Source organism: Pongo abelii, chromosome 7 (genome assembly GCF_028885655.2).
Source record: "Pongo abelii isolate AG06213 chromosome 7, NHGRI_mPonAbe1-v2.0_pri, whole genome shotgun sequence".
NCBI classification, from domain to species: domain Eukaryota; kingdom Metazoa; phylum Chordata; class Mammalia; order Primates; family Hominidae; genus Pongo; species Pongo abelii.
This window is the reverse complement of record NC_071992.2, coordinates 29,667,680-29,681,464: the sequence shown is the minus strand read 5'-3', so window position 1 is coordinate 29,681,464 and position 13,785 is coordinate 29,667,680. Positions and strand designations below refer to the sequence as shown.

Here is a 13,785-nt window from a genome sequence, read left to right as displayed (position 1 = left end):
GTACACAGTAGGTGTATATATTTATGGAGTACATGTCCCCTTTGCTTTTTAAAAGCTCTTCCCCGTGGACTTAACACTACAGAAAAGTACCCAAAACAGAATGTCCAGCGCAATGATTTATCAAAGCAAACCCTTGTGTAGCATCACTCAGGTGGGGAGCTAGAATGTCAGCACCCCAGGAGCCCCTCTCATTCTTCTTCTGATCCTTCCTACTTTCTTCCTCCAAAGTGATCATGAACCTGATTTTGATGGTAGTCGCTTTGGTGGTGTTACCTTGTAATGTTTTTGTCAGTTAAGCATGAACTCCTAAATACTATGGCTTTGTTTTGCCTGTTTTGAGCTTTATATGAATAGCATTATGCAATAGTATATTCTTTTGCATGTAGCTTCTTTGCTGAACATTTTGAGGTTGATCGAAGTCTGTTGCTTGATGGCCTCATCTGAAGACCTAATGGCTTTGGGACACCTGAGAAGCACCCTAGGGATGTGTCAAGTTGATTGGTTGGATATACAGATGTAACAAAATAAAACCTTAACATTTTGATATTTTTCCTCTTCTTTCCTAAAAGTTCCCACCTAACCAATTGAAGTGGTGTTGTTGTCTGGGGTAAATACCCGAGGTTCCTCATTTCACACAAGGAAATCGAATATGTGGACACACAAGAAGTGGCTTTAGGGGCAGAGATTTAATAGGCAAGAGAAAGAGAAAGGAGAACTGCTCTCTCTCCTGCAAGAGAGAGGGGCGCCCTAGTGGGACTTCTGTCCCGTGGTGGAGTGCACAGGATTTTATAGACAGGCTTGAGGAGGCAGTGTCTGATTTACATAGGGCCCAAGATTGGTTGGACCAGGTGGGACGTTTACATAGCTGGCCACCCACCCTAATCTTTTATTATGCAAATGGGGTTTCTACTTGGCCAGTGCATGTTGCCTGCTCCTTACTGTGCTCACGGTTGACAGGGAAAGGGATAGATGGAACCACCATGTTGGACATGCCTAGCCCCAGGCAGCCTTTTCCTACTGGCACAGCTGCCAGCATTCATCCAGGCAAGCTTCCAGCTTGCTTGTCTATGTCCACAGCTTGATTTTACAGGCTGCTCTTTGTTAGAAAAGAAGATGATTTGGGGGCTGCTTTTCATGAAAAGGAAAACCTTACTGAGGACTGAGGACTTCCTTACCCTCACTATCTGCCTAATTTCTTCTTAACTCCTATATCACAATCGGCAGCATTTACTTAGCTTCAAAGAGAATTAGAATGCAATAGCAGTAAAAAAGAGAGAGAAAAAAGTTAATTTTCTTTTTCATTTTCAAACTAGGCCCTTGAAAATCAAAAGGTGAGGTCCTCCATGGACCAGAAGTTAGAGTTTATGCTGTAAAAAGATGACAGTGCCGACGTTTCTTTGGGCTCAGGCAGCCAAGAGTCAGAGTTGTGGGCTCTTTTGCTAAACCAAGGAAACCAGGCCATTTATACACCAAAATAAATAATGATCTAGGTTGCAAACTATTTTCCGTGACAACTGACTAGTATGCAAGATTTTGAGTTCATGGTTGCATTTCGCAAATGATAACACTGCACTTGTGAAGTTCAGATGTTTCTGTGGCTAATCTCTGGAGGTAGTTTTATGATTACAAGATGGGGAACAGGATGGTTATGAGTAAGGCTTTACACCAGTGCCTTCTCTCTCATGCATGCTTTTGGCCTCATCTTACACCTGCGTCGATAACCTCATCTCCCTGGAGTTTCTTTTCACTAGCAATGGTTAATTATGAAGCTTTCAGGCTCTGGCTTTGGGCAGGATTTTATTAGCCAGTAAGAGTAGAAAATAGGCTTCTAAAAATGTAGGACTTCATAAAAAGTATAGAACACTATAGATATTTAAAGAAAAGGTGGTGAGGTCTATAATATAATGCCTGCAAAAGAAAATTAGAATGAGAGTTGAGAGAGAGAGGTGAGACACTGTGCTTCTATGCTTGAAAGAGGGTGACCAAAAATGGAAAGGCCCCAGAGTCGTGGAGGGGTGTATGTGTGTATGCACACATGTGTAATGTGGAAGAGATTTGAAGCACATTTGTTAAAGAGGAAGTCTAAGGGTAACATGGTTTCGAATTGCGGCTCTACCAATTGTTAAATCCTGTGACTTTAGGCAAATTACTTAACATTTCTGTGCCTCAGTTTCCTCATTTGAAAAATGGAGTTTATAATCATAGTAACCTACATCATAGAGTTACGAAGATTAAATGAGCTAATACATGAAACAAGACCTGACATACAATAAATACTAAATAAGTGTTTGCTATTATTGTTATTGTTTGATTTGGAAGAAAAATGACTATTAAAGGGGGTGAAGGTAAAGACTTAGGAGAGGAGGAGTGATTTGGTTAAGTTTTCTTAGCCCCCATCCCCTGTCTCCTCCTGAGATGGGCTAAGGAAGCTTAGGGATGCTGAAAGATTGGACTTTGAAGGATAGAAGTAGGTGCTCTATACATGTGTTTTTTTTTTTTTAATTGATGAAGGACAACTTTATTATTTTACACTTAAAGGCTGATGAAAAACCATTACTTATCCTATTAAAGAAAATCTAATATTTCAATTGAAAATAGAGTATACTCATGAAATATTATTTAAGTTTTCTAAAACACAACTTGAAAGCATCCAGCATGCATGATTAATTTCAGTACAGTGAATTCAAGATCAAGTATACATGTTACATACATCAAAGCTAGATTACAAATTATCGTCATCATCATCATCATCATCTTCTTCATGTTTTTTTTTTCATTGGCAGTAGTCTGTGATGACACCATATTAGTGTAATAAGAATGTCTCTGGACCATTTGTGATGGATTACCCAGAACATTCTGAATTGCTGATGTTACAGGAATTCACCCTTCACAGGGCAATGTGAAGCAGACATCTACACTGTAAACCTTTGCCTTTGTGAGGGACATTTGAGTCCTTACTTTAGTTGCCACAAACATGGTTTGTGGGGGTGGTGTGCCTAGTGTGTGAATACCTGGTCAGCTAGTAACTGAATCAACATTTAATCTGGGTGAGACAGAAATAATGCAGGGTGTTCACAGGAGAATAAAAACTCCAGACAGCAGTTTCCCATGAGTAGGGGTTATGGGCTGATGAACCCCTGAAAAACAGGGTGTGGACCAAGCTGGCTAAGACCAACTAGACCCAAAGTGGCGCTGGATTTGACCTAGGTTTCACCTAGGACCTCATTATATGCTCATTAACACACTAAATCACACCCACCAGCGCAATGACAGTTCTGGGAACACCCATATTTGGTGTAAAAATGAGTGGCACCACAGTTCCAAGAAATCTCCAACTTTTTCCAAGAATTGTCATAAATATTCCACCCCTTGGTTAAAGAAACCCATACAGAGAGAAACCGCACACCCCACTGTGTGACTCTCGAGTACACCCACAATCCCCTTTCTTAAGTGTGTACTTTTTCCCTTTGCAACAAATCTCCATACTTTCACTATTTTCCAACTCATCCTTGAATCCATTCTCAAGACGGGGTCAAGAGTCTGGACACCTGCTGGGGTCCAGCACCCACCGGCATTTGAGGACCTCCCCTGGCCCACTGATATCATGGGGACTGTTATTCTTCCCTCAGACGTAGATGCCTTTTTTTGTAAAGACTTAAGCCTGTATGTATGAGACAGGAGTTTGGCAGGACTGATTTCACAAGATAGAGGTCACAAAGACCCCCACCGATAAAACAGATGCAGTAAAGAGGGTGGCCCAAACCCACCAAAACCAAGAGGGCACCCCATAAGGGGCCACTCAGCGTTCCCTTTCCTGGTACACCAGGGTTGGAAAAACCACTCCAGGCAAAGAACCCGGATTAAGATTGAGACTGAAATCCACTAGTGGATGACCTCTGGTCATCCTCACTGCTCATTATAGGCTAATTATAATGATTTAGCTGCCGAAAGACACTCCCCTGAGTGCCATGATGGTTTACAAATGCTATGGCAACCCGGGGAAGTTATTACCCTACATGGTCTAAAAGGAGCAGGAACCCTCAGTTCCAGAAAATCTCCAGGGCCTTCTCGTAAAACTCATGAATAATCCATCCTCTATTTAGCATATGATCAAAAATAACCGTAAAAATAGCCAACCTGCAGCCCTCCAGGCTGCTCTGCCTGTGGAGTAGCCACTCTTATTCCTTTACTTTCTTAATAAACTTGCTCTCATTTTACTCTATGGGCCTGCTCTCGAATTCCTTCCTGCTTCAAGCCAGGCGGCCTCTGTGGCTGTACCCTAGTTTTGGGGTTTTCCCTGCAACATATAGTTTGGAGCTGTTAAGCAATATCTATTGGATGGCAATCTAGGACTTGAATACGGCTTGATCAAAGGCGAAGGGGTTTGATTTCTTTGCCTTGCAATATCTAATAAAAATCTCTTGGGGCGGAGAGGTAAAAAAACTGGAGGGCGCACACTGGATTGCAATTGCACATCAGTAGCTTTCTTAGCATGGCTTGAGTAAATTTTTGCATCACCTAGAACTGTGGTCACATAGGGGAAGGCAAACTCCAACATGTGATTTATACATCTTGGCTCATATTCTTTGATCCCCACGACCCTCAGGACCTGCGCCATCCTCGGGGGATGCCTCAGGGCACATCTTCCCCGCGTCCTGGGGAGAAGCGGTGATCAGACTTGCGGGGCTTTGTCACCTACATTAATGGATTCCAGTCCCGATCTTGATGCAAGTTCTTTGCTTAGTGTGGTTTTTCTAACCCTTAGTGTGGACCAAGCTGGCTAAGACCAACTAGACCCAAAGTGGCGCTGGATTTGACCTAGGTTTCACCTAGGACCTCATTATATGCTCATTAACACACTAAATCACACCCACCAGCGCAATGACAGTTCTGGGAACACCCATATTTGGTGTAAAAATGAGTGGCACCTCGAAACAGAAATGAGCGGCCCCACAAGGGGTACCCCCTGCCCTGAGCTCTGGGCCCCTGGTCTGCCCCACGGCCCATCCCCTCCTGGGGAGCAGATGTTCCTAATCGTTGAATAAATTAAAGAATGTTGAATTGAATGTGGCAATTACATAAGTTAGCAACATTTCTAAATATCTTTTTTTTCCCTCGGCTAAAGATGATTGTTCCTTAAGCTACACATTTTTCTTTACAGTGTTTCAAGGCCTCATAAACCTATAATAAAATTGACATCATAATCACGACACATTCAACACAGATGTGAAAGCTTGGAGAGCGCTTCAGCCTTCAGTACAGGCAACTGTGTTCTATTCACCGGGCTGTGCTCCTCGGAAGGGCTGATGGCTCCTGTAAAAGTTTGTGCTCCCCGCGCCTTTCCTTCCTTCCCTGGTCTTTGACGCCTGCGGGCACCGGGAGTCCTGGGCAAAGGAGGAGGAATGGCGAATCGGCGGGGCGTGTCCTTCACGCCGCCCCGTAGCTCCGAGCCGACGCTGGCGCAGCGCGCGACTTTTTGAAAGCCGGGAGAGTTCGAATTGCAACGGCAGCTGCCGGGCGTACGTGTCGGTGCTAGAGGCAGCTGCAGCGTCTCGCTGGGGGCCGCTCGTCACCAGTTTTGAAGAGGTACTTGGCCACGACTTATTTTCACCTCCGACCTTTCCTTCCAGGGGGTGAGACTCTGGTAAGAGGAGCTTTTTTTTTGCGAGCCACGGCGGGGGCCGAGCCCGGAGCCGAGGCCTCTGCGGGGGCTTTTGTGACGGGAGGATCTGGTTACAGCCGAAGAAGGATTTTGGCAGCCAGCCCCTTGTGAGCCCCCGTATTGGGGTAAACAGTCTGACCTCCACCCCCGAACCCTGCTGAGCGTGTGATATGCAGAGGACCTGAGAGTCATGCGACCCACACTTTCTCTTTGCTTCCCCTTGGACTTTCTACATCTACTTTGTTTCTCTTTTCTCCTTTACTTTTTCTCTCATTCTTTTAATCTTCCGTTTTCTGCTGCCCGTCCCCGTCGTAGCTTTGTCAGTAGTGTCCAGGTATTTGTTGAGTCCCAGGGTCCCAGGCTTAGGGCCCAAAGGTCACTGACGTTTGACCCGGTAGATCTGTAGATTAGCTTGCTTGAGCGCTGCTCACTTTAATGCTGCCTCTTAAACAGTACTTGATTGTTAAAAATATCTTACGTATTCCACAGAGTATGAAATTCTGCTCACGGTCATCCTACTGCCATTTCTAATGTATCTTCATCTAAATATTCACTGTTTTTTTTTTGCTGTCATCTTCATGAGAACCTTGTGATTTAGAAATAGTATGGTTATTTAATAATTAATGTTAAGAATGCATATACAATACATAACATAATCTGAGGCAGAGTCTGGGCTACTGGCCAAAAGCCATCTGTCAGTAGTTAATGCCTAAACCTGAGTGTGCAGTCTGGAAAAAAGTGGCCCTCAGACAACTGTGAAATGGATAGGACATGGTACATTGAGGTGCAAATAGCTTAGAGTAGAAGGTGGGACTCAGTCGTAAGAGAACATAATGAAATGTTAATACTTCTGTTTAAACCTAGTTGTTTTTAGAGGTAGGTTTTCTTTTTTAAAACGTGCTGCTTCTGAATATCAAATCCTCCGTAGACTGAGCGGGAAAAGGCAGTGAGACTTACAAGGCTCATCATAAGATTTCCAGGACACTACGCGCCAGGGTTTTCTGTATCCTACTTTGTTGGCACCTCCTTAGTTGCTTTGTTTTTCATTTCTCATGCTTGGATGCCCTAGGGCTCACCCCTCTTCTCTCTACAGTTACTCCCTAGATGATCTTACCTAGTCTCTTGGCTTTAATAACGTCTGCGTGCTGCCATCCCACAAACTTAAATCTTCAGCTTGCATTCTAGACCTGTATCCACCCACCTATTTGACTCCTCCACAAAACTCTCCAACAGCTTTCTGTTTCTCAGTACAAGCTGAAATCTTGACTGTGACTACAGTTGAGTAGAAGTCACAGTCCTGTGCCTACAATGCTCTACTTGACTTGCCAGTCCCTACCCTCAGCCTCCCTGACTTTGTCTCCTTCTCCCCCTTGCTAGCTCGCCTCTTCGTGAAGATTTCTGCCTCAGGTCTTTGTATTTCTTGTCCTCTCTCTGGAAGACTTCCACTAGATATTTGCTTGGGCCTGCTCCCTCACTTCCTTCAAATGAGTTTCTCAAGGAGACCTTTCTTGACCACTTTAAACTCAAATATTAAGCCCCTTCCCAAGGCCTTCTGCTCCCTTCGCTGATATATAGTTCCCCTGAAATAGTATATGTTTATCTTCATGCTTGTTTGGGTCTTGTTTGCTGCTCTATTTCCAGAGTGTAGAACAGTGCACTGTTAGAGCACATGGTATGTGCTCAGTGTGTGCAAATTGATTGAGTGAATGAAGAGTAGCTTCACACAGGTAGATAGAAATCTTAGAAGAAGCTGGGTGTGGTGGCTCATGCCTGTAATCCCAGCACTCTGGGAGGCCAAGGCGGGTGGATCACCTAAGTTCAGGCGTTTAAGACCAGCCTGACCAATATGGTGAAACCCCATCTCTACTAAATACAAAAAATTAGCCAGGCATGGTGGCACATGCCTGTAATCCCAGCTACTTGGGAGGCTGAAGCAGGAGAATTGCTTGAATCTTGGAGGCGGAGGTTGCAGTGAGCCGAGATTGCACCATTGCACCCCAGCCTGGGCAACGAGAGCGAAACTCTGTCTCAAAAAAAAAAAAAAAAAAATCTTAGAAGATCTCTGAGGTGCCGCATCACAGCATCCCATGGGGAAAGATAACACAGATGGAAGAAGGGGAGTCAGAATGACATGCGGAAATTATTTCCGAAGTAGAAATACCTCCTGCAACCCACTCTGCTAAATAGTTTATCCTTCCCCAAAGTTCTGAAACTGGTTTCAGAAATTCTGCTGTTCCTACCTTCAAGTTAAATGGGTCACTTCATAAAATTATTATACTCTTGACAAATACATGTAAAGGGGCTCTTCAGTGTTCTCAGGACAGGTAAATCTGAAGACAATAGTGATTGTAGCTACATTTTAAACAAGATGAAAAAACTTGTCATTAATAGACAGTTAAAGCTGGGCCTTTGAGATGATCTTCTTCCCCTTAGTACACAGTTTTTAAAGATGCTATTATTAAGGGCTCTATAAAAAATTTAAGCAAATCTCTCTGCCTCCCAACTTTTTATAGACAAATGAGCTTATAGACATGTAGGAACAGTTTTGCTTTATAATAAATAAATCTAATAGGAAACCTAATTTTTTAAAAAGAAATATAATTTTTAAAATAAAAAAATTCTTAAATATGTTATGAAGAAGTAAACACATTGAGTTGCTTTGTTTATATATGTGGTATGTACATTTTCTTCCGTTCTTTTTTTTTTTTTGAGACGGAATCTTGCTCTTTTGCCCAGGCTGGAGTGCAGTGGCATGATCTCTGCTCACTGCAACCTCCGCCTCCCAAGTTCAAGCGATTCTTCTGCCTCAGCCTCCTGAGTAGCTGGGATGACAGGTACACGCCACCACGCCTGGCTAATTTTTTTGTATTTTTAGTAGAGACGAGGTTTTGCCATGTTGGCCAGGCTGGTCTTGAACTCCTGACCTCAACTGATCCGCCTGCCTTGGCCTCCCAAAGTGCTGAGATTACAGGCATGAGCCACCATACCTGGCCTCATTTTATTTTCATAGACAATTTTTATAACCATTTATTGAGATAATTAATGTATCATAAACATCCACCTTTTGAAAGTGTAAAATTCAGTAGTTTCTAGTCTACTCAGAGATGAATATATTAAACTATTATCTGGTTTTAGAACCTTTTCATCACCCCAGAAAGAAATCCCATACTCACTGGCAGTCATTCCGCATTCTTTGTTTCCCAGTCCCTAGCAACTATTCAGCTATTTTTGTCTCCATGATTTGCCTATTCTGGACATTTCCTAAAAATGGGATCATTGGACGGGCACGGTGGCTTATGCCTGTAATCCCAGCACTTTGGGAGGCCCAGGCGGGCGGATCACAAGGTCGGGAGTTCGAGACCAGCCTGGCCAATATGGTGAAACCCCGTCTCTACCAAAAATATAAAAATTAGCCAGGCGTGGTGGTGGGCGCTGGTAGTCCCAGCTACTCAGGAGGCTGAGGCAGGAGAATCGCTTGAACCCGGGAGGCAGAGGTTGCAGTGAGCCGAGATCATGCCATTGCACTCCAGCCTGGGCGACAGAGTGAGACTCCATCTTAAAAAAAAAAAAAAAAAAAAAAAGATCATAATATATGTAGCCTTTATGTGTCTGGCTTCTTTCATTTAGTATAATGTTTTCAAGGTTCATTCTTGTATATATCAGCACTTTATTCCTTTTTATGACTGAATAATATTCCATTGTATAGATATGCCACATTTTGTTTATCCATTCATCATCTGATGGAGAGTTCTGTTGTTTCTGCCTTTTGGCTGTTATGAATAATGCTGCTTGAACAGTTTCCTTAAAGGATATAAGAGACCTGTTAACAACTGCTCCTGGGAAGTATAAGAGGGAGACATACTGTTTACCTTTTTGTACTAGGCGATTTTTTTTTTTTTAGCTAAGTGCATATATTACTTTATAATTAAAACAAAAATACCCAATCACTAATATTATGATGGGGGTAAGTAATTGTACTTTTTGGTTTTAGTTTCCTCATTTTAAGTAAAATTGGGCTAAATATTTGTTGAGGTCCTTTTTAGTTCTCAAATTTTGTTTGTGATAACATGAACGATAATGTTACAGGCTTTTTTTTTTTTTTTGAGACGGAGTTTTGCTCTTGTTGCCCAGGCTGGAGTGCAGTGGCACGATCTCGGCTCACCGCAACCTCTGCCTCCCGGGTTCAAGCGATTCTCCTGCCTCAGCCTCCCGAGCAGCTGGGATTACAGGCATGCACCACCACGCCTGGCTGATTTTGTATTTTTAGTAGAGACAGGGTTTCTCCATATTGGTCGGGCTGGTCTCGAACTCCCGACCTCAGGTGATCCACCCACCTCAACCTCCCAAAGTGCTGGGATTACAGGCATGATCCACTGTGCCTGGCTACTGGCATTTTTCTTCATGAATGAGAGTTGTATTCTTTATATCTGCTGTGTAACTTGCAATTTGTTTTCATCGTAGGACTGAGAGTGGCTTTCACAATGGAAGGGATCAGTAATTTCAAGACACCAAGCAAATTATCAGAAAAAAAGAAATCTGGTAAGATAGCAGATGTAAGATTTTTTTTTTTACTATTACTATTGTTGTTTCTCTTAGAAATGTCCTAGTATTATTTAGTTTGATCCTTTATTATCGGTCACTTAGAAACTTTAATGTAACTCCCCTTTATGATGTTAATCTTAACAAATAAGACTTATTTTATAGGCCACGGTTTGATCATCTCTGGACTAATTTTATTGACAATCTAATAGGTTTGGATGCTCTTCCTGCCCAAGAATCAACTTAGCTTGACCCATTATGGAACTGCTTTACCTTTCTCCCTCTCATCCATACATTGCTGTTGTGAGGGAAAGATATTTTCCAAGGCAACTCAATGGACAAAGGAAAATCAACAAACACCTGGATATCCACGTGCAAAAAACAAGCCTTGACCCTTAACTCCCATTATATAAAAAATAGCTAATATTAAATTTCTAGAAAATAACATGGGAAAATATTCTGTTGTCCATTTCTAGTGAAAGAGTTTTCATATTGACCTTGTATCCTGCAGCCATCCTAAACTCACTTGTTCTATTAGCTTTTTAATAGATTGCTTAGGATATTGTATATGGTTGGTCATTTGTGGATGAAGAAAGACAGTTTTACTTTGTTCCCCAGTCTGTATGGCTTTGTTTCTTTTACTTTTTTTAATTGCACTGGCTCCAGTATGTTTTTGAATAGAAATGTTAGTGGATATACTTGCCTTGTTCCCAATGTATTATGTTAGATGTAGGTTTTTCACAAATGCCCTTTATTAGTTTGAGGAATTTTTCTTCTATTTCTAGTTATTATCATGAGTGGGTATTTAACTTTGTAAAGCGCTTTTTCTGAATCTATTAAATTTTCTTTTAAAATCTTTATGTGGTAAATTACGTTAATTTTCAAGTGTTAAACTGAACTTCCTTGTGTAAAGCCAGTTTGGTCATGATATATTTTATATATTGCTTGATTTGCTGATATTGTCTATATTCATGAGGGATATTGGACTGCAGTTGTCTTTTTGGGATATCTGTCTAGTTTTAGTATTAGGTTATTCTGTATTCATAAAGTAAGATGAGAAATGTTTCTCTTTTTTTAATAGAAATATCTTTTTCTTTAACTTTATGTAGAATTGGTATTATTCCTCCTTAAATTGGTGGAATTCACTAGTAAAGCTATCTGGGCCTGGAGTTTTCTTAGTAGGGAGAGTTTAACTGTGATTTCACAGTTAATAGATACAGGGCTATTCAAGTGATCTCTTATTTTCTTTGTGAATTTTGTTAGTGTTTTTCAAGGAATTTGTCCATCACTTCTAAATTTTCAAATGTACTGGTGTAAAGTTATTCTTGATACACCCTTATTAACCTTCTAGTGTCCTTTTTCATATCTGGTACTAGTATTTTATATTTTCTTAATTTTTTTCCTTATTCAGTCTGACTTGAGGTTTGTGTATGTTGGTGAATGTTGCATGCAATTGAAAAGGGCATTTTTTTCTACTCTTGTTGGGTACGGTGTTCTACAAATGTCAATAGGTCAGGTTGATTGACCTGTTTGTGTTATTTTCTTCAGGTCTTCTATATCCCTACTGATATTCCGTATACTTTTTATATTAATTATGAGAGAAGAGAGTTGAAGTTTCCAACTACAATGTGGATTTGTCTGCTTCCCCCCACCCCCAGTTTCTATCAGTTGTTGCTTCATGTATTTTGAAGCTTTGTTATTAGGTTCATACACATTTAGGATGGTTATTTCTTTTCTTTTTCCTGTTTTTTTGAGTTTCCTGTTGTCACCCATAATGGAGTACAACAGTGTGATCTCAGCTCGCTGCAACCTCTACCTTCTGGGCTCAAGCGATTCTGGTGCCTTGGCCTCTGGAGTAGCTGGGATTACAGGCGTGCACCACCATGGCCGGCTAATTTTTGTATTTTCAGTAGAGACAGGTTTTCACCATGTTGGGCAGGCTGGTCTCAAACTCCTGGCCTCAAGTGATCCACCCGCCTTGGCCTCCCTTTCAAGTGCATGCAACATTCACCAAGACACGTAAACCACAAGTCAGATCCCAAAGTGTTGCGATTACTGTGCCTGGCCTAGGATGGTTATTTCTTTTGATGAATTTATACCTTAACTGTTATGAAATACCCTTCTTAATCCTTAGTGGTACTCTTTGTTCTGAAGTCCACTTTATATGATAGTAATGGAGCCACTCCAGATTTATTTTGATTTGTGTTTTAATGATGTTTTTCAACCCTTTACTCTTGCCCTATTTGCGTCTTTATATTTAAATTGAGTTTGTTATAAATGGCATGTCTTGTCTTGTTTTTATCCATTCTGACAACTTTAATTTCCTTTAATTGGACTGTTTTGCCATTAGCTACATGTGGCTATTTAAATTTGGTTATTTAAATTTGGATTATTAAGTGTGGTTAAATTTGGATAAAAATTAATTAGAATTAAATAAAATTACAAATTGAGTTCCCCAGTTGTATTAGTCACATTTTAAGTGCTCAGTGCTCAGACAGCACAGATACAGACATTTCCACATGGCAGCATGATGTATTGGACAGCTCTGTTTAGACCATTTATACTCAATGTAATTGTCTATTGTTGGATGTAAATCGGCTGTTTTGCTATTGTCCCATAGCTCATTGATGATTTTTTTCTAATCTTTTTCTCTCTTTGCTTCATTTTTGATAGTTTTTGTTGCTCTGTCTTAAGATTTAGTTATCCTTCTGCTCTAAGATGATGTTATTCTTATCCATTGTATTTTTCATTCCTAAGGTTCTATTTTGTCTTTTTTTTTCCTTGTTATGCTCAGATTTTCCTTTATATCATTGAGCACATTTTTAAGATTTGTCTTAAGGTTCTTATCTGCTAATTTTGCCATCCTTGTAATTTTTTTTTTTTTTTTCTTGAGACAGAATCTTGCTCTGTCACCCAGGCTGGAGTGCAATGGTGCGATCTCAGCTCACTGCAACCTCCACCTCCTGGGTTCAAGCAATTTTCCTGCCTCAGCCTCCCGAGTAGCCGGGATTACAGGCACGTGCTACCATGCCCAGCTAATTTTTGTATTTTTAGTAGAGACAGGGTTTTGCCATGTTGGCCAGGCTGGTCTTGAACTCCTGGCCTCAAGTGATCCGCCTGCCTTGGCCTCCCAAAGTGCTGGGATTACAGGCGTGAGCCACCACTCTTGGCCTCCTGTCATCTTATGGTATGTTTCTATTGATTGATTTATTTTTTAATTTTTTGAGATGGAGTCTTGCCCTGTCCCCCAGGCTGGAGTGCAATGATGCTATCTCAGCTCACTGTAACCTCCGCCTCCCGGGTTCATGCCATTCTCCTGCCTCAGCCTCCTGAGTAGCTGGGATTACAGGCACATGCCACCCGGCTAATTTTTTGCCTCTCTATTAGAGATGGGGTTTCACCATGTTGGCCAGGCTGGTCTCGAACTCCTGACCTAGTGATCTGCCTGCCTCGGCCTCCCAAAGTGCTGGGATTACAGGCGTGAGCCACCGCGCCGGGCCTCTATTGATTTATTTTTCTCCTATATTGGTCATATTTTCTTGCTGCTTTCATGCCTGGTACTTTTTGATTGGGCGGTAGATATT

General features: G+C 41.6%; 1 protein-coding gene across 2 annotated transcripts in view; it reads left to right on the top strand.

The window, feature by feature from the left end:
• Window positions 1-5,208: 5,208 nt before the first annotated feature.
• The window catches only part of PBK (PDZ binding kinase), a 28,158-nt gene continuing 19,581 nt past the window's right edge, over window positions 5,209-13,785 (top strand). Inside the window, exons 1-2 of one of the 2 annotated variants that reach the window (XM_024251333.3) lie at window positions 5,209-5,586; window positions 10,124-10,201. In XM_024251333.3, the coding sequence (XP_024107101.1) occupies window positions 10,144-10,201 (58 nt within the window). In that variant the 5' untranslated portion in view covers window positions 5,209-5,586; window positions 10,124-10,143. Of the gene's footprint in view, window positions 5,645-10,123; window positions 10,202-13,785 lie in introns of both variants that reach the window. The other variant, XM_002818939.5, reaches the window with a different exon arrangement.